General features: G+C 42.9%; 1 protein-coding gene across 3 annotated transcripts in view; it reads right to left on the bottom strand.

The window, feature by feature from the left end:
* Window positions 1-19,971, bottom strand: part of MARCHF6 (membrane associated ring-CH-type finger 6) — a 74,808-nt gene extending 54,837 nt beyond the window's left edge. For 2 of the 3 annotated variants that reach the window (XM_078444389.1, XM_078444392.1), the window contains exons 1-3: window positions 19,715-19,971; window positions 876-972; window positions 14-87 (exon numbers count right to left, since the gene is read on the bottom strand). In XM_078444389.1, coding sequence (XP_078300515.1) covers window positions 14-87; window positions 876-972; window positions 19,715-19,733 — 190 coding nt within the window. In that variant the 5' untranslated portion in view covers window positions 19,734-19,971. Of the gene's footprint in view, window positions 1-13; window positions 88-875; window positions 973-8,690; window positions 8,899-19,714 lie in introns of all 3 variants that reach the window. The other variant, XM_078444394.1, reaches the window with a different exon arrangement.
* Between the last annotated feature and the right edge of the window lie 1,134 nt (window positions 19,972-21,105).

Raw genomic sequence — 21,105 nt, 5'->3', positions numbered from 1 at the left:
CTAAAGAACTTACTTGGTGTGAAAGCAAATCTGTGCTTGCATAATTCACAGTATTCTTTTCGACTGTGTTTCAGCCACTGAACTAAGCTGCAATCAAAAATACATTAATAAGCATAGTACTTACAGCAAAGAAACTTTAAGGTTTCACTGAAAGCCAACATTCTATTTTATTAAAATTTTATATATCATAGAGCTTTTACAATTCTGACAGGTTCATATTTATAACATTTTTTAGCTTTTTATAACTTCATGCTGACAGTCCAAAACTATAACAAATAAAAATATGTATTTCTATTACTAAAAAAGTTCAGTAAACTAAATTGTAATCTCCTCAAAGCTAGCCTTGAATATAAAAGAATCTCCAAGCATCAACATCAGTTCTAACACTGGTCTGATAATATTGTTACCCTAGGCAGCTAGGTCTGAATCCTGGTTGTCACTAAGTGGTTGGCTGAGTGACCTAGAAAAGGGTACTTAACCTTTCCGTGTTCGTTTCCTCATCTGCATAACAATAAAAATATTCCACCTCATGGTTCTAAGAATTAAATGAATTGCGTACAAGCACTGAGAACCACCGGGCACAAAGCACTGCATGAACGTAAGCTATTATCACAACAAGTAGAATCCGAAAACCTCCATACTGCCAATGAACAAAATAAGCTCTCTGTGGCAGAAATAAACAGGTACTCATATGCACCTGGAAAACAATACCCAAATGACAGGGTATGGTAATTATGAATATAGGTAATTTCTAAATTTTCAGAATAAAAGTTTTAAAAAATAATTATAGAGAAAGTTCACTGAAAGAATCCCCTTCATTATATAAATGACAACACTGAAGCTCAGACATAAAATTTTCTGTAAGGATGACTCACCATTCTTGATGGATGAACTTAATACTGCCGGTACATACACAAGGATGATAAAGAGGTTTCTCGGGTGTTCCTTCTGACCGACACACTCTACATATGTCTGTGAACGAAAAAGATAAATTGAATTATCTTTCTTTATAACTTAAAAAAAAAAAACAGAACACTTGGCATCCGACTTCGGCTCAGGTCACGATCTTATGGGTTCAAGCCCCGCGTTGGGCTCTGGGCTAACAGCTCAGAGCCTGGAGCCCCCTTCAGAGTCTGTCTCCCTCTCTCTCTCTGCCCCTCCCCCACTCACGCTCCGTCTCCCTCTCTCTCAAAAATAAACTTAGAAAAAAAAAAAAAAAACACGCAACCTCAAAGCAAAAATACTGTGTTAAAGCAAGAATCTGTCAGCAGCAGAGATGTAAAAGTGTGACTGTCATAATAAGTATATTCAAAGCTAAAAAATTCCCTAATACATAGAAAGGTGAATTGCCCTTTTGATAAAAACTATTCTCCTAAAACTGCACTCTTCTGTAACTAACAAACGTTAAATAGAAACATGCAAAATCAGGTCACCACTGGTGTCCTAAGAGTTTTAAACTCCAATCCCGACAGTTTAAAGTCCTAAGTCCGGTCCTAACAGTTTAAACTCCACAAAAAACATATCCAAGGACCTGACACAGTAACAGCGGGCAGCATAGGAGACACCCCTTTAGCTTCACGTCACACCACCAGAGGTCTAAGGACACGCGCGCACACACACACGATCAGGGTGAGGGGGCACCCCAAAACCACAAAGGTACCAGGCCAGAGAGAGGCAAGCTAGAGGTCACCTTAAGCAAAAGCCGCCAGAGCCCTGGACTGCCTGGTCGGCAGACCTTCACCCGGCCCCACATGGCTCGCTCATCTTGCCTGGGGCGGCCCCCGGGGTGCAGAGGAAGCGCCTCGCGCGAGCAATCCTCCCGGCTCCACAACACTCCCTCTGCAAGACCACCTATGGAAATTTGGCCGCAACTTTTACTTAGACCATCTTCTCTGAGATCTTCAGGGCCAAGTGCCCACCCCAAGTGGTAGATCTGAAAGGCGACAGGCAGTGTGTACTGGGGGCAGGGACTCAGGCAAACTTTCGACCTACCTTCTCACAGGGAATTTCTCGTGAATGGGGAGTAACTGCAACCCAAGCCCGTTATTAATGCATTTAACCAGTCCCCAGCACCCGTGGGACTAGGCTGCACATGAGCTAAGCAGGGTGGTAGTTGGTCCCCCACGTTAAAAAGCACCGTGTTGCTCAATCTCGAGTGGCTGAATGCCACTTACCGAATACGAGGGGTTCTGAGGACTCAGGCTGGCTAACTGTTCAGCACACTAATACCCCTGGTTATCAATAAGCCAGACAAATCACTGCCAGCACAGAAAGGGCATATACCACCACCCGCGGAAGAGCTTTTGCCGTGCCGATTCTGTCTGCACAGGAGCCGGGAGGGGTTGTCCAGGTTGAGTCAAATCAAGCACACGCTCCAGGGTTGCGCCTTTCAGCTTCAGCACCACACCCTCCAGCTACCACCACTCAAAGGACTTTGGTTTCCTGGAAGCAGCCTGTGGGGTCATGAGAACAATGCTGGCGATGTGCATCTGTTTACAGCCAGAACCGCACCGGGTACTCGGATCCAAAGCCTCTTCAAACCTCCCACTTTCACCTTCATCCTTGATTAACGAAAACATCTTTGGCAAAAGTTTTCACTCTGGTCCGTCTTGCACCATTCTAAGACTTTGGGCTCTTGCGACAATATGAATGTCCCAACATTTCTGCCCAATCAGCCTCTGCAAAGTTCTGACACAAACAAAACAGAACCACACTAGAATTCCATGATTCCCGGGGCCGTATCCTGGCAGCTCAAGTCTGCTTTGAGTACTCTAATTTTCTCCAAACATACACCTCAGCTAGGGAAACCAGGCTAAGAGCCAGGAGCTCACTAGAGGCAGGGGGTGGGGACCTGCAAGGACCCTGCGGTAGACCCACAGGGAAGCCGGAGATCCAATATCACACGAACATTTTAAGTACACCGAATTCGGGATCTGCACTGAAAGTGGGATTACTGCAGCTGCCAGCACCAGACTTGCCCTGCGACGGATCCTCCTCAAAGGATTTAAAATGGACTCATTCCAACTACAGGACCTCAAAAGAGACCAGTGTTGTTTTTCATCACTGCTCTCCCTGGTCGCAAGCAGGTCATCTGTGCATCTGTGGTCTTTCTTGGTTGGGGTATTTGACCATCAAGCTACATTTATGGTACCAAGTCTGGATTCCTGGTCGTGATGGTCGCCACTAAAGGCACTGGGACTGCTACCTAAAGTAGTTGACAGGTCCAAGAGACAGGCGACCGATCTGGGTTATCTAGAATCACCAGAGATGCTGGTGCCTATGGGCATCGATCAGTTCCACGATTATCAGAATTATCCAGGTATGAGCAGAATAAGCACTCAAAGCCATATGGAACATGACCACACCGGGCCACAAGTGCTAGGATGCCCGTGGATCGACTTTAGAGATAGGCATGTGCTACTGAGGGATTAATCAGGTAGGGTGGTTTGGGTGCAAACGTGGGTGAGCCAACGCAGACCCGAGGCAAAGCAGTCCCACCTCACCCTGTCTCCGCAGGCAGCTCTCAGGCAGTTGCAGAAGTAGGGCACAGCAGCAAAAGTGTGGCACGGAGTGTAATGCCATCAGGACACAGTGTAAAGGAAAGCAGCAGCAATACTGCTGCACCCACACAAATAAGGGTAGTTATGTCGCCCTCCAGAAACAAGGTGACTAAGGAGTGCCTTTGTGGGCACACTGCCACCAACAGGATGCAGTGACAACGGGGAAGGGATACTCACATGTGTGCCAACAGTTGATGCCACTGGGCTCATCCTGCAATGGGGACCAGCCCCACAAGGACGGCGCAGCCCCCATGTGGCACGAGGACCGTGTATTGGCCAGATTGGGTGGGGCTCCTGAAAAGGAGCTGTAGCTCTGCGTTGACAGCGTGCAGCCTGCTTGAGATTCTCTCTTTCCCTCTCTGCCCCTTCCCAGTTCACTTTCTCTCAAAATAAAAACTTAAAAAAATGTAAAATAAAATGTGATAAAACTTTCACTGGCTATATCTTCATCAGGGGAAGAACGCAGAGTAACATTTAAAAAATATGTCTCAACATTCCTAAAAGCCTATTTCTGTGCACCACCAACAACCCAATTCTAATTTAAAAACCATTTATTCTAAATGACTTTAATATGGAACTTGGTCCAAAAAATATTACAAATCTCTTCTGCAGTACTGACCCTTTGTTTTCCCACATCATGAAGATGTGACTAAGTTTCGTTCAAAAGCACCTCATGTATAAATATTACCCTAAATGGAAAGGTGAAGATTGTTGGTATAAACTAGAATGGTGATAAGCCCCAGCTATAAAATACTTGTAAGGCCAACATTTGGCAGTTTAGCAGTCCCCAATCCCTGATTAGACTGTGTCATGGGCATAGCCACACCTTATTAGGGAACTGGAAGCTGGGAAAAGCTGCCAAACAGAAAGGCTGCACCTGCTCTCAGTCTATATCCTCAATTAAATTTCCTTATCCAGTCTGTGTGTGGACTAGGAAGGAATGGAAGCTTCTTCCCTGTCAATCCGTGTTCCAGTAAAAAAAAAATCTGAATTAAGGCATAGGTATACAGAGCTAACATTTTTTCTGGAAGGATACATAAGAATGAAGTCATTAGGAAAATGCAGTTAAAATCACACTAAGATGGTGATGGCTGCACAACAATTAAATGTGACTATATTTAATTCCAGTGAACTGTACACTTAAAAATGATTAGAATGGTAAATTTTGTTATGCATATTTTACTACAAAAAAATTTAAATCACAGTAAGATACCACTACATACCGATTAAAATGACAAAAAGGAAAAAAAATAAAACATTTTTACCATACGACCCAGCAATCCCATTCCTAGGTACTTAATAAAATGAAAATTTATGTTTGCATAAAGACCCACATGAATTTGTACAATGGCTTCATTCATAATTTCCCCTAACTGGAAACAACCAGTCCAAGCATTCCACAATTGGAGAACAGATAAACTGTGGTACATCTGATATTCTTTTCTACAACAGAATACTATTAAGCAATAAAAAGGAATGAAATAATGATATATACAACAATGTAAATAAATCTCAAATTAATTATATGTTAAGCAAAAGAAGCCAGACTGAAAAAAGCTCCATACTATATTATTCCATTTATGACATTCTAGAAAAGGTAAAACTACAGAGACAGAAACACATCAGTGGCTGCCAGGGTCTCTGGGGATGGGACTGCCCAAAAAAGGGAACAGGGGTATTTTGAGAAGTGGCTGAACTATTCCATACCTTGAATGTGCTAGCTACATGACTGTCTGCATTTGTCAAAAACTCATGGACATTACCATGGATAAATGGATAAAGATGTGCTGTAGGGGCGCCTGAGTGGCTCAGTCTGTCGGGCAACTGACTCTTAATTTTGGCTCAGGTCATAATCTCATGGTTTGTGGGTTTGGGCCCTGCGTGGGGCTCTGCAATGACAGTGGAGCCTGCTTGGGATTCCCTCCCTCCCTCCCTCTCTCTCTCTCTCCCCCTCAAAAATAAACAAACATTAAAAAAAAAAGAGAGAGACATGTTATATACACATACAATGATTGTTATTCAGCCATAAAAAAGAATGAAATCTTGCCATTTGCAACATATGAATGGATCCAGAGAGATTATAGCTAAGTGAAAAAAGTCAGAGAAAAACACATACCATATGATTTAACTCACATGTGGAATTTAAGAAACAAAACAAATGAATAAAGAAAAAAAGAGAGAGACAAACCAAAGACAGCCTCTTAACTACACAGAATAAACAGGTGGCTACCAGAGGGGAGGTAGGTGGGACGATGGTGTTAAGTGAAGGGGATTAACAGTACACTTATCATGATGAGCACTAATATAGGAACCGGTGAATCACTATATTGTATACCTGAAACTAATATAACAGTGTATGTTAAACTACACTGGAATTAAAAAATTACACAAACTGACCCAGACCAAAAAAAAAAACAAAACAAAAAAACCCACGAACATTAAATAGTAAGGTAAATTAAAGTATCGTTTAAATAGTTTATTTGAAGAACAAATGGGAAAGTGTAATGACATGAAAAAAAGTTACTGTTCCCTCACTCAAATGTAGTCTGATGAAGTTGCATACTGAATCGTATCCCAACATGCACATTAATTTCATCCAGTCAGACAGGAACTAATGCCATTAGGGACTGTGGAAATCATCAGCGCTGGACATTAAATATTTCTGGCATTCCACTTTCTGGATAATAGGACTGCCCTCCCTGCCACTCTGAAATTAGAAACGAAATACAAGCGAGAGTGACGTGTACCACTTCCGGGTAGACAACTCTGGGAGCTGACGAACGCAACTCACCACACTGCATTTTCCTGCCTTACTGCCTGTGGAGGCACACTGAGATGGAGCGCCCAGCAATCTAGGTTTCCACATGCCCACAGGAACCAGGGGCATCTCTCCCCAGCCCGTACCAGACATGATGCTCACTGAGAAAGAAACCTCTGTCGTTTTGACCTGCCCTGACTTTGGAGTTGTGCCTAAGACATGAGTTAGCCTATCCTGTTTCAGAAAGGGTCTCAGCAGCTTCGGGGGCGGGGGGAGCAACTAGAACACAACTACCACCAACACAGCAAGTCAAAGAAAGACTAACCTGTTCGTATACCAAAACCAATCACAGCAGCCAACGCCTCAACAGAATAATATGGCCAAGGTTATAAAACAATCAAGTCTGCATAAGGCACGGCCTGAGGCCCTTTAGTAAAACTGAAAGAATCAAGTTCTGTGGTAGAACAAGGCTCCCACCGGATTTACATGCAGCAAAACTACAAATCTTGTCAGGCCCAAGTAAAAACATCGCATTTTACTTGTTAGGAATGCAAACCTGCTTAGAAACAGTGAAGAGAAACTCTTCCTGCCCTTTTTCCCCCCCTTCCCTCTCCCCAGGCTCTTCCCGCTTTTCAAAAGTAAATCTCTTCTGTCTAATCGTGTGGGAACTTTTGTGGCTTTATTTGAATACCTAATATCTTCACAAAAGCATACCTTTTAATAGCACAGAGCCTAGCTCAATAAATATAAAGGTGCGGTTTTTTTGTTTTTTTACTGAAAAACGTCAAATCCTTAGTAACTGAGTATGGAGATGGCCCAGGAAATGAGAGGGAGGGAGAAGAGAACAACCAGTAAGAAGAGTAGGTCACCAAGTTGGAGTCAGCTGTGGAAGTCAACACCCGTATTGGTTTGGCCCATCCCATCAATTTTTCCAGCCAATAATCCAGTTCACCAAATGTATCCTAAGCACCTACTACAGAAAAAAGAAGAGCTTTGGGTAGATGTCATTATTTTTAGGCTATCATCTACCTTGAATGTTTTTCCACATAAGATTTTAAAATGTTTGCACAATCCTTCAGGTAATCAACTAATGATAACTCAAAAAGCAAAGGGTTGGTAAATTATTAAAAGACTTTATTTTCCAGAACAAGTTTACATTTACAGAAAATCTGAGAAGATGGCGCAGTGTTCTCATATGCACAGCACCTAGTATCACGTTTTTAACACCTTACATTAGGATGGTACTTTTGTTTGCATCTAATGAACTAATATTCACACATTATCATAAACTAAAATCAACAGTTCATTCAGATTTCCTTTCTCTGCACCAAATGTCCTTTTTTTTTTTTTGTTCCAAAATCCACCTGACGTTTATTTAGCTGCCATATCTCCTTAGCTTGGCTAAGATAGTTTCTCTCGGCTCTGGCAGTTTCTTAGGCTTTCCTTGCTTCTGATGACTTTGGTTGTTTTAAGGAGTATTGGGTAGGTATGTTGTAGGATGTCTTTTTCAGAATTTGTCTCATGTTTCCTCATGATTAGAATACGGGGCTATAGGTCTGAGGGAAGAAAATCACACAGGCAAAGTGCCATTTTCATCACATCATATTAAGGGTATATATCATTAACATGAATTATGATTGTTAATGTTGGCCTTGAGTCATTTGGCTGAAGTAACAAAGGATTTTTAATATCTGATTACCAATAAAATTTTACAATTAGTAGCTATGATCACAGTAAGCAAATATTAATATAGGATTGAAAAATATTACTCAAAATGTCAGTGAATAACCTACATACCCAAAACCAGGGGAATGGGTATATTAAATTGTGGTACATTCACTACATGGAATATAGAAAAATGCAAAATGTTAAGTAAACAAGACAGGAATAAAAACTGAAATAAAATACACACTGTACTTCCTACTAGGTAAAAATATCAGAATAGCCTAAAAGAGAAGATACAAAAAAAAAAAAAAAAAAACCAACAAACCCAACATAGCCATTATAATTGGTTAGATGAGAACACTGGTGATTTTCTTGCCTTCCTTCCCCAAAGTTTCTAGTGCTTCACTGCCACTCTCTACCTGGAAAAGTCTGCCTATAAAAAAATGTACATAATTAGGTCTTGCAAACACAGGATTCAAAATCCTAATTCTACATATACCCCAAGGTTTAGTTATTTTCTCTCTCCAGATTACTTATTACAAAATGAACATTCACCTGTACTGTTGCTCTTGGAAGCCTGAAAACCACTTTTTTTTGGCTTCTTTGCTGACTAGGCTTGAGTTGCATTCGGTCAACAAGAAGCACTTTTGCCGGAAAAGGTAAAGCCATTTCCTACTACTGGCTCTAAAAAAAGCAGTGGCAGCTACCTGCAGGTGCTGTGGACTCCTGCAGTAGTTAGAGATCCTGGTGGTGATTCTGCCAGCAGCACAGGCAGTGGCTCCAATGGCTTTAGGAGGGGTGGGCCAGGTATCAACGCATTCCCTCTCAGCTCCAGATTCGTTCTTCAGTATCCGTCCAGTGGTAAGAGAATGAATCCTTAAGCCTTTCTTTACACAAACATGTCAGTACAGGGTGCTGGAGGGACAAGGCAAGAGGGAGGAAGTGGTTTTCCGGCTCCTGCTGCACTGTCAGTAGGTCTGTTATAATGTCTACCTTTTCACAATCCTACTGGTAAGAAGAACCCAATACACTCCAGGCCTTGTACCTAACAATGGTATCCAACTTCCTCTGCATGCCCATCCATCAACTCTGGCTTGCCTGCACCCCGGAGGGTTGCTTCCTGCTTGCCCAGAAACTGCAGACCAGCTCTGAACAACTCCACATTTCTCCAACGTCTGAACCACAGACGTGAGGGGGGCCCCATCAATTCAGAATGCGTCCCTACTTGGATAGACTCCCTCTTGTCCAAAGTACCCTTTACAGTATGCTTTACACCTTTATAGCTACGCTCTAACTGTAGCTTAATAATTCCTTCAACTTCCTCTGGCTAAATTACTGTGTGTTTTCTGTCTCCTCACTAGACCAAGACTGCAAAAAACAAACAAACAAACAAAAAAACAGAAAAAAAAAAAAAAAAGAAAAAGAAGATTTAAAAAACCAAGTGGAAGTTTTAGAATTGGAAAACACAGGGAGTGTGGGCTCCTCATCCTGGACTTGAGCTCGACAGCAATGGCTACCACAAGAAACAGCACTTGTACAATTCTTTGGACTTGCCAGCTGGACTAGCTGTTTTTTCCTTCCATGGATCATGTTGTTTTTTGAAACATCATGTTTACCATGGGTAAAAAAAACTGAGAAAACAAAAACAAAAACAGTTATTCAGGTCTAGGTATTCGCAGACATTTTATCACAAAAGAATCAAGTGAGCCCAGGAGTGAAGGAAAACAACTAACGATATTTACTGCCAATGATAAAAATCAAACTTTCAGACAAAAATCATGATTTTAGAAAACTTGTATCCATCACAACGAGCATAACAGCCTCTCTAATACCTAAAAGGCTTTTCAAGACAAGGTAGGTGGTGACGTTAGTGAATGGAAGCTTTTCTACTACCATTTGAAAGATATGCAGAACTCAGTGACTATCTACCAAAAGATCAATACGTCATGCTACAAAACCATGCATGAGTAAAAAAATAACCCAATAGATTTTTAAAAATAGCTTTATTGAGGAATAAGTGACATTCAATAAAATGCACTTAAATATCACTTGGTACACTTGACAATGATAAAACGGTCGCCACAACTGAAATAAGGTATCCATCACCACCAAAATTAACTCAAGTTCCTTGATAATCTCACTGTCCCACTCTCCTCTCCGCCCCATTCCTAAGCAAGTACCTACCTGCATTCCAGTACTTCGGATTAACTTGCATTCTCTAGAGTTTTATGTAAGTGGCACATACCCTGGCTTCTTCTTTCACTCATCCTAATTATTTTGAGATTCATCTATGGTGTTACGTGTATCAAAAGTTCATTTCTTTTTAGCACAGACTAGTATTCCACTGTATGGATGTGTCACCATTTGTTTATCCATTCGTCTGTCGATGGGCATTTGGGCTAGTGCAAGTTTTGGGATTTTACAAATAAAACTGCTATGTACGTGCACATACGAGTTTGTAGGCATTCATTTCTCCTAGTAAATCCCTAGGAGTGCTATGGCTGGATCATGTGTTAAGTGCATGTTTAACGTTCTAAGAAACCGCTACACTGATTTTCAAAGTGGCCGTACCATTTTACATTCCCACCAGCAGTACACAAAGTGCCGGCTGTTCCACATTCTCACCAACATTTGGTATGGTCGTCCTGTACAATTTCATCCTTCCTAACAGGTACACAATAGAGATACCTCATCGTAGTCTTCTTTTGTTAACAGCTTTATTTAAATACACAAATTATAAAGCTCAATTCAATCCGATGGTTTTTAATTTATGTGCAGAGTTATGCAATCAGTACCACAATCTAGTTTTTTAACAACTTCATCATCCCAAAAAGAAACCTTGTAACAATATATTAACAGTCACTCCTCATTCTTTCTCTTTATGTAGATTTGCCTATTTGGGATATTTCACACAATTTGAATCATATGAAATGTGGTGTTTCAGGACTAGCTTCTTTCACCTAGCATAATGTTTATGAGGTTCAGCCAAGTTGTAATACATACCAGTATTTCATTCCTTTGTATTTCCAAATATTCCATTTTATAGATCTACCACATTTTACTTATCCATTCATCAGATAATAGACAACGGATTGTGACATTTTTAATCCTCTTGGGTATATACCTAGGAATGGAATTGGCAGCTCAGTTTAACTTTTTGAGGTTAATTAGCCACACCATCTACATTCTCACCAGAAATGAATGGAAGCTCCAATTTCTCCACAATCCCAACAACACTGATTATCCGTCCCTTTTGATTACACTCATTGTTGTGGGTGTGAATTCTTTCACAGTCATCTTGATTTGCATGTACCTAATGACCAGTGATGCTCCGCATCTTTTTATATGCTTACTAGCCATGTGCATATATCCTCTGGTGAAGTTTCCAAAATCTTTGGGCCATCTCTTAAACTGGGTCTTTTGTGGGGCGCCTGGATGGCTCAATTGGCTAAGCGTCCGACTTTGGCTCAGGTCAAGATCTCGAAGTTCGTGAGTTCGAGCCCCTCATCAGGCTCTGTGCTGACAGCTGAGTCTGCAGCCTTCTGATTCGGTGTCTCCCTCTCTCTCTCCCCTCCCCCATTCACACTCAGTATCTCTCAAAAATAAACATTAAAAAAAAATTTTTTTTTTTAATTGGGTCATTTGTTTTCTTCTTGAGTTTTGAGAGTTTCTTATATACTCCAGTAAGTCCTTTTATCAGATATATGTTTTGCAAACATTTTCTGTGACATGTCCTCATTCTCTAAACAGTGATGAATTTTGATGCCATCCAATTTAACAATTTCTTCTTTTAGGGATCATGCTTTTAGTGTTGTACCTAAGAAATCTTAGCAGACTAACCCAAGATCACAAAGATTTTCTCCTATGTTCTTCTAAAACTTTCACAGGTTTTTCATTTAGATCTAACATCCCTTTGGGCTAATTTTGGTACATGGTCCAAGGAATTCCTCAAACTTCATTTTCTGCCTTTGGACAGTCAATTATTCCAGCACCATTTGTTGAAAAACTATACTTTCTCCACGGAAATGCTTTTGTATCTTTTTTCTTTTCCTTTTTTTGAGGGGGGGAGGGGGAGAGAGAGAGTAAGGAAGCTTAAGCAGGGCAGCGGGGAAGAGGGAGAGAGAGAATCCCAAGCAGGCTCCAGGCTCAGCACAGAGCCCGACACAGGGCTCGATCCCATGACCCTGAGACCATGACCTGAGCCAGACGCTCAACAGATGGAGCCACCAGGCACCCCTGCTTTTGTATCTGGATTAGTAAACAAATCAATTGTCCATATACGTATGAGTCTATTCCTGGACTATCCTGAGCCATCAGACCAATGGATTTTAATTTAAGTTGATTTAATTTTTAAAAGGTGATATATATGTTTTCAGATGTAATACTGCTTAAAGAAACTACTACTTGTCAACTTTTGGCATAGTATCAAAGGATATCAAAAATTACCTGAAAATATACCTCCCTTTTCAAATTACCTGTGTGAAGCCAAATTTTCTTCATACACTTTAACCAAAACATATGGCAAGAGGAACTACAGAGGCAGAGATGTGAATCCAATTGTCTTGTAAGAATCCAGGCATAAAAGAGATTGGCAAAAAATTCAAACAATGATACTCTTCTCACTGAGGTTTTTGTCTTGGAAAATACATTTATCATGAAGTTATTTTTGTTAACATGTATGGTATTTAAAGTTCTGTTTTCATTTCTAATAGAGTAAAAAGATAACCCCTACATAAACAAAAGTCCTGGGGCACCTGGGTGGCTCAGTCGGTTGAGCGTCCGACTTCAGCTCAGGTCACGATCTTGCGGTCCGTGAGTTCGAGCCCCACGTCGGGCTCTGGGCTGATGGGTCAGAGCCTGGAGCCTGCTTTCGATTCTGTGTCTCCCTCTCTCTCTGCCCCTCCCCCGCTCATGCTCTGCCTCTCTCTGTCTCAAAAATAAATAAACATTAATAAAAAAAATTAAAAAATAAATAAAAAATAAAATAAAAAATAAATAAACAAAAGTCCTATGGGTCCTCAGTATTTAAAAGTGTAAAAGGAGGGGCGCCTGGGTGGTTCAGTCAGTTAAGCGTTCAACTTTTGATTTCGCTCAGGTCATGATTCCAGGTCATGGGATTGAGCCTCTGCTTAAGATTCTCTCATGGGGTACCTGGATGGCTCAGTCGATTAAGCGTCCAACTTCAGCTCAGGTCATGATCTTGAAGTTCACAAGTTTGAGCCCTGCATCAGGCTCTGTGCTGACAGCTCAGAGCCTACAGCCTGCTTCTGATTCTGTGTCTCCCTCTCTCTCTGCCCTTCCCTGCTTGTGCCCTTGCTCCCTCTCTCTCTCTCTCTCTCAAAAATACATAAAAACATTAAACACACACACACACACACACACACACTCTCTCTCTCTCTCTCTCTCTCTCTCTGTCCCTCTCTCCTGATCACTCTCTCTAAAATTTAAAAAAAAAAAAAAAGTGTAAAGGAATCCTAAGTCCAATGGTCTACAAGCTGTTCCGTTTAATAAAAGTGCCTCTGAGGAACTTTGAAATGGCTAAGAATGGGGGAATTCAATATTTGATAAATGGAGAAGAAAGAGACAAGGAACCTCCAAATCTTCTATCTCAAAAGTGCTATAATAGAATTACACACTAAAAATACTAAATTTGATTGTATACAAATTATACCTTATTAACCTATCAGTACAGAATACACAAGTGGAAGCAGGGAAGTGAGAGAGAAAAGTAAAAAAGACATTGTAATTAAGTTCAGTTATAAGAAATAAGTGTACAGAAAATGTTCCATGTCTTCCAAGCCTTCAAGAATTTATGCCTGTTATGGACTCAATTGTGTTGTTTCCACCAGCTCTACCAAAATTCATAAACTGATGTCCTAACACCTAGAACCTCAGAATGACTGTATTTCTAGACAGGGTATTTAAGGAGATAATTAAGTTAAAAAATAAGATCATTCGGATGGGCCCTAAGTCAACACGAGTGGTGCCTCTGTAAAAACAAGATTAGGGCACAAACATGCAAAGAGAGAAAGCCATACAGAAGGCACAAGAAGAAGACACAAATCTGCAAGCAAGGAGAGAAGCCTCAGAAGAAACCAGCCCTGCAGACACCTTGGTATCAAACTTCTGGTCTCCAGAACTGAGAAAATAACCCTCTATTAAGTTACCCAGTCTGTGATCCTTTGTTATGGCACCTGTTGAAAACACAATATCCAAAACTGAATTCATCTCCTCCCATTCAGAGCTAATGAAACTACACTAGAAATCATTCTTAAATCTTCCTTCCTATATCACCTCATCAATCACTCTTTTCTATTAATTCTACCCTGATCTGTTTCTTCTTTCTCATTCTTTCCATTTGCACTGCCTGAATGTAAACCCCTATATAATATCTTGCCCAGCCCACTGCAATAGCATTCTAAAATATAGTCTGAATTAATCAGTTTTCCCTTGGGGTCTTACTTCCTGTCACCTTTTTAAGAACACTCTCCATTCTACCTGTATTATACTAAAAATAAGCAATCTTCATGGCCTTACAGGAGAGAAGTAAAGCCCAACTAAAATAAGCCTGGTCTGGAAGAGGATACCCAGGTAGCTCAACATTAATCACTCACAGCATTCCAGCCCAGAAGATATTCTAGTTCAACAATGGAGGAAACAACTTTTGGGATGTCTGCCCTGAATCGAGAATGGACACTGACAGCCATGACTTTTATTCTTTTCCTTTTTATTGAACTATAACTGACATATAACATTACTTCTGAGTGTATGACATAAAGATTCAATATATGTAACATGTGAAATGACCCCAGTAACTCTAGTTAAGTCCATCACTACACGTAATTTTTTTCCTGTGATAAGAACTTTTAAGATCTACTCTGTTAACAACTTTCACATATATAACATAGTATTGACTATTGTTATGGGGCTGTATACTACATCTCCAGGACTTGTAACTGCTGGTTTGTAGCTTTTGGCATGATTTTTACTTTTCCATCATCTTTCCCACCATCACACAGCCACCTGGATCATGGGTAGGCACCTGATCCCACATGGGCCAATCAGATTCTAGCTCCCAGAAATTTGGATTTAAGATTAAGTTGATGAGGAAAAAGATCTATCTATTCACGGAAATAGCCATGGACACAATGGCAAGACAATTTATGCCTCACCTCTGCTCAAAACCCTCCCTATCTCACAACAGTAGAAGTAAAGTCCTACATACCCGTCTGCTTCTACACTGGTCCCATGATCTCTGACCTCATATTTTACTTACTCTTCCCCCTACTCATTCACTCCATTGTAGCTACACTGGTCTCCTGACACACTCCCATCTTAGAGAGTTCACACTGGCTATTCTCTCTGCCTAGAATTCTCTGTGCACAGAGTATTTGCGTATCCAACTCCCTCTCTTCGCTCCTTCTCAGTGAGGCCTTCCTTCACTGCCATAGTTAAAACTGAAATCCCGTCCTCCCACCCTGGCACACCTTATTCCCTCCAGATTTACTCTTCTCCACAACATTTATAACCTTCCAGCTATGCCATATAATTTATTTTCTGTCATCCCTTCCTCCCCTACCAAGCCAAAAGCAAGAATGTAAACTCTATGAAATGAGGGATTTTGTCTATTTTGTTCTCTGCCTAGCCCAAGCGCATAAAATAGTGCCTGGCTTCTAACAGGTGCTCAAATAAACATTTGTCAAATAAGTGCATGTCTGCTTGGTGATAAGCCTGCCAATGCAGTGAAAGCTGATCTGTGGTGAGAAGAATGAAGCAGACTTGTCTGGAAGCAGAGATGAAAGACCATGTGGTTCTAGAAAGATGGTAACTAGCTGTCTGGTTCTGACAACTTCCCATACTTCTAACTCCTTTCTTCCAAAGCTATGTCATCTCAAGTTTTTGCCATAGTAAATATATAACACGATCGACTGCAATACACTTTCAAATTTATACCCTCCCAATGTTTCACAAAGCATATAAAATAAGTGCTTTGGCATTCCATAAACAAATTGCTGATAAGATTTTGAACTGTCTTCTGCTAGTGTAAGTAGTAATTTAGCAAAATAAAAAAATCAGGTCTGTATCACTGGACCGAAATGATAACACTCTACTATGGCAAAATGTATTTAGTATCTTTATGAGGGTTTCATACATCAATACTTGCTTCCAACATCCATTCCAACAGCGTGGTGTTTTTCCTTTTAAGAAATGTATATCCTTGAGGGGCTGTGTAAGTTAAGTGTGCGACTTTGGCTCACGTCATGATCTCATGGGTTCATGAATTCAAGCCCTGTATCAGGCTCTCTGATGTCAGCGCGGACACCACTTTGGATACTCTGTGCCCCCTTCTCTTCTCTCTCTGCCCCTCCCCCGCTGGTTCTCTCTCTCTAAATAAACATTTTTTTTTAATGTATATCCTTGAGCAAAAGACATATATTTTTTTTGAAACCAAAAAATCTCAGTGCATTGCAGGATCAGACTCCTAATCCATAAAATGAGGAAGCTGTGTATCTAAGGTATCCTCTTACATTTAAAGACTTGATGATAGCAGTTTACATAACGTATCTCCACTCATACAAAATACATACAAAAAACAATATGAATGACTCACACATCCTCTGTTATGAAACTAGATCATAAACCTGTTGATTTTACAAAAACAAAATTTAATACCCCAAACACTTTTTAGAGATCTTTAAAATCTAGCAAACACTTATTATGAAGGGCCAAAATCCATCTAGCAAATTATCAGTTTTCTAACAGACTTTAGTACTGTTTACCACAAATACAAAACATTCTGAGCATTACAACATCATCTGTGATACCCTAGAGGAAAGCGACATGCCATTTTTAAAAAAATTTTTTTAACGTTTATTTATTTTTGAGACAGAGAGAGACAGAGCGTGAACAGGGGAGGGGCAGAGAGAGAGGGAGACACAGAATCTGAAACAGGCTCCAGGCTCTGAGCTGTCAGCACAGAGCCCAACACGGGGCTCGAACTCACGGACCGTGAGATCATGACCTGAGCCGAAGTCGGATGCTTAACCAACCAAGCCACCCAAGCACCCCTCGACATGCCATTTTTAAAGGAGGTTAGAGTTACACACTGTATAGTTGGTATTTTAATTACATTCTTCATCTTTGCTCAGATTAACATACTAAAAATAGAAAAGTAAACATTATCAGTGTTTTTAAAAATAAATGACAATTTTTAAAAATTTAATTTTCTTTACATTTTTTTGGTAATTTTCTTTCATTTTTACTGTGTCTTACAGAAAAACTGTTTCTTTTATAGTCAGATAAAAAAAAAAAAAACCCAATTGCATTTTAAGAAATAATCTGTAATAACTAGTTTAGCAAACAGAGCAGTTGTTTCCAAACTTTTTTTCACTTTATCATGAAATAATTCTCTATAACCCTCTCTTTCCTTTCAATGTTTTTCCAAGTTAAATTTAAATTAATTTTGAAAATTTGAGATTTCTGATTTGGAATTTAGCAAAAGTGAGCAGGAAAAGTACTAAAATTCACTTTCATTTCATGAATAATAGCTTCATAAAACAAATGCCCAAAAAAAGGTTCTGTCAAAATATGTAAATGATTCATCCTATAAAGGGAGTGACAAAAATAAGTTATTTATTATCTATTTTAACCACAGGGTCTAACAGACCTGAGTCTGAATCTTACCTCTGATATGCGCTACCTAGACGACCCTGGGCAAGTCACGGAATCATACCAACCCGACCCCTCACCTCAACGCCCCCCCCCCACACTCCCCCTTTCCTCTCTGTAAAGAGTGGATACCCTAAAAATGTGGAGAGAAGAAGATGTGTATAAAGTGTTCAGTAAACACATGCCACACACACGTACTCAATACTAGTTATTTCAATAAGAAACAGTGTTCAAGTCAGTAAATAAAAATCATTCATGCCTTACCCTGATTATAATTTTACAAGGAAAAACAATGTTGAAGCACTGGAAGTACGCTGAAAATCATCCTTTCATGATTCCATATAAACCTCCAGATTCTGCAATTCCTGATTTACCACTAACTATAGCACCAGAAGTGTAGGCAAGTACTAAGCGCCCAGGCTCAAAGAATGGAATTTAGGGTTGCCAGCACACATCGAGTGATAAATAAATAAATACGTGCCTTACTAGATTGAGTCATTAAAATGTGAATCCGAAATGACGTAAAATCTTTGCAGATGGAAATTCACACACAAGGACCATCTGTCAAAAACAAAGTGATTCCTAACCTCTCAGCAGCTTTACTATTTTTTTCCAAGGGAATCTCCTGTGGCGACCAGCTTCACTCCCTGGGTGTAATAAACACAACGGAGACATAATGGAAGGAAACCTCTGTTGGTAATCACAATATCTGGGCTGAAAATCTCTTACAAGTGTGTGAGACGTGGACCAGCTGTTAAAACAACTAAGCCTGAATTTCCACACCTATACCTACCTACTCCACCGGACCACCATGAGGATCAAAGGTAAAGGCACGTGGGTAGGCTCCGTAAACCATCACACACAAATGTCATCACAGCCTAGCTTCTTATTATCCAATGAAAGATTTATTTAAGAAATGATGAGTTCCACCAATTCTTCACATACACTAAGATCTTAAACTTTTTATCACCATTGCATGCCATGGCAGTGCTCCACGATTTTCATCCAAAACCACCCAAATCGCAATCCATTAAGGCTGCAAGACATACCCCCACATAAAGCCACTCAAACGCATCAGGGCATCTTCACTGATCACCAAACCATCAAGAAACAGGATAGTGTAGTAATTTCCTCTACAGACACACTGAATTATTTGCTCGATTCTAAAAAGATAAAACCGCTTTAAAGTGAACCCACCCTACCCTTCGGTGGATAAGCAAACGCATTTCCACACCCCTAGATGTTTATACCTCACGTATTCAGTTTACACGGGTTAACGAACAGCCGTATCCCAAACCCACACTCACAAAACAAAGCACACAAACCCCCGCTTACTGGTGTCAGGGACTGGACACAAAATCAACTACACCGAAACAAAAGAATTCCGAACAATCTCCCTCCTCCTAATAACCTCGCTGGACCTTACTCTTCCACGTTTACTAAACAAATTATTTGGGGGCAGGGACGCACAGGGCAAGGTTCTTAAATAGGGGTCAGTCAACCGCACTCAGCCGTCACCTGGCGGGGCATTTTTCGCGAAGTTTCAGAGTCAACAAAGAAGTTTTGTCGTCAGGGGACAGGGCCTGTACAGCAATAGGCGAAACGACAATAAGGAAGACAAAACCGAGTGGGGGATGGGCGTGGAATACGCCCCCGTACTTCGGGCGGCGACCACTGCAGGTCCCCCGGGGACGTGGGGGGGGGGGGGGGGATGGAGGGGCAGGGAGGCCGCGCCAGCCCGGAGCCCCGCAGCCCCGCGCCCCCGGCGGGTTCCCGCCCCCCGCGCGCACGGGCGGGAAACGGTGGGGGGCGCCGAGGGGTCACCTTCGGCTCCCCCCCCCCCCCCCGCCCAGCTCCGCGCGGTCCGCCGCCCCTCGAGCCGGCTCCTCGGCGGGCAAACGGCCCGGGCGCTGGCCCCGCCGGTCACCGCGCTCCCCCGCCCCGAGGGCAGGCGCCCCCGCCGCGCCGCCCGGGCCCGTCGCCCGTCTCGGGCGCCGCGGCCAGAGCGCGGGCCTGGCCCGAACCCAGGCGCCGGTGCAAGGGCGCGGGCGCCGCCGCTTACCTTCCTCGGCGGTGTCCATCTTGTCTGGGGGGGCGGCGGTGACGCAGCCGCGAGGCACCCGCGGCCGGGGCCGGAGCCTTCCGGCCCGGGCGGGGAGGGAGGGAGGGAGGGGGAGGAGGGAGGAGGGAGCGGAGCCGGGCCGGGCAGGTGCGTGTGCTCAGGTGCGAGAGAGGAAACGAGAGGAAGGAGAGAGGGGGAGAGGGAGAGGGAGACAGGCTGACAGAAAGCGGCCGCGAGAGGGGAGGGGGAGGGGCGGGGAGAGCGGGGCGGAGAGGCCGGGGCGGGGCGCCGGGCGGAAGGGGCGGGAGCGCCCCCCAACGACGCGCGCCGTCACTTCCGCCGCCGGCGGCCTCCGGGACGGTGAGGGTCGGGCGCGGGCGGGGCTGCGACTGCCCGGGCTCCGGGCCACCTGGGTCTCGTCGTGGGCGGCGTGGCTGAAACCTAAGCAGGAGCCGAACTCTGGTGGCACCGAGGGCGGCGACAAAAAAGGAACAGAGCCGGGGGGGGGGGGGGGGGGGCGGAGCAGCGTGAGCGAGCGCAGCGCGGACCGGACCGCGGTGCACAACAGAGGCTCGTTTCTGGGTGGCTTACGGATCCTCTGGGTGAAAGAAAACACAGGTTCTGCGCCCCCTCTCCCGCCACGAGACTCTAGTGCCGTGTGTCTGGAGTGGGCCCAGGAGATGCACTTTTGTTCGGCACCCGGGTGGCTGTGATGCACGTTTTGAGGAAACGGTGCAACATCACTGAAATGTGAGAAGACGCTCGCTAACTTTACCAAAATTCCCCCCGGGGAGACTCATGCATTTTGGTTGGAAGGACTTCAATAACCCACTGAGGCTGAGGATTGAGACATCCGCCTCTAACAGAGATCGGTTCGGATGCGAACAGGCTTTCCTGTGCGGAGTTCAGGATGCCTACCGGGCCGGGGCCGAACTGCCTCGGCCTTAGGAGGAGCGGCTGACCTCTGCCTCCGTCAGCACTCCACACCATGAGCTTGCCTTTTTCTTTAAGTGAAGCTCTGCTTACAAAATACAGATTAGAAAGGCCAGTGCCTTAGGATCGCCTGAGTAGAAGCAGAGATGCCTCTAACCCCAAAGAAAAGCATTTTAAACAATATACAGATTATTTAAAGAAATAGATTCAAGAGGGGCGCCTGGGTGGCGCAGTCGGTTGGGCGTCCGACTTCAGCCAGGTCACGATCTCGCGGTCCGTGAGTTCGAGCCCCGCGTCAGGCTCTGGGCTGATTGCTCGGAGCCTGGAGCCTGTTTCCGATTCTGTGTCTCCCTCTCGCTCTGCCCCTCCCCCGTTCATGCTCTGTCTCTCTCTGTCCCAAAAATAAAAAAATAAAAAAAAGAAATAGATTCAAGAATGCTAGGGGGCGCCTGGGTGGC

This window comes from Panthera onca, chromosome A1, assembly GCF_046562875.1.
Source record: "Panthera onca isolate mPanOnc1 chromosome A1, mPanOnc1 haplotype 2, whole genome shotgun sequence".
NCBI classification, from domain to species: Eukaryota; Metazoa; Chordata; class Mammalia; order Carnivora; family Felidae; genus Panthera; species Panthera onca.
This window is presented reverse-complemented; position numbering and strand designations above follow the sequence as displayed.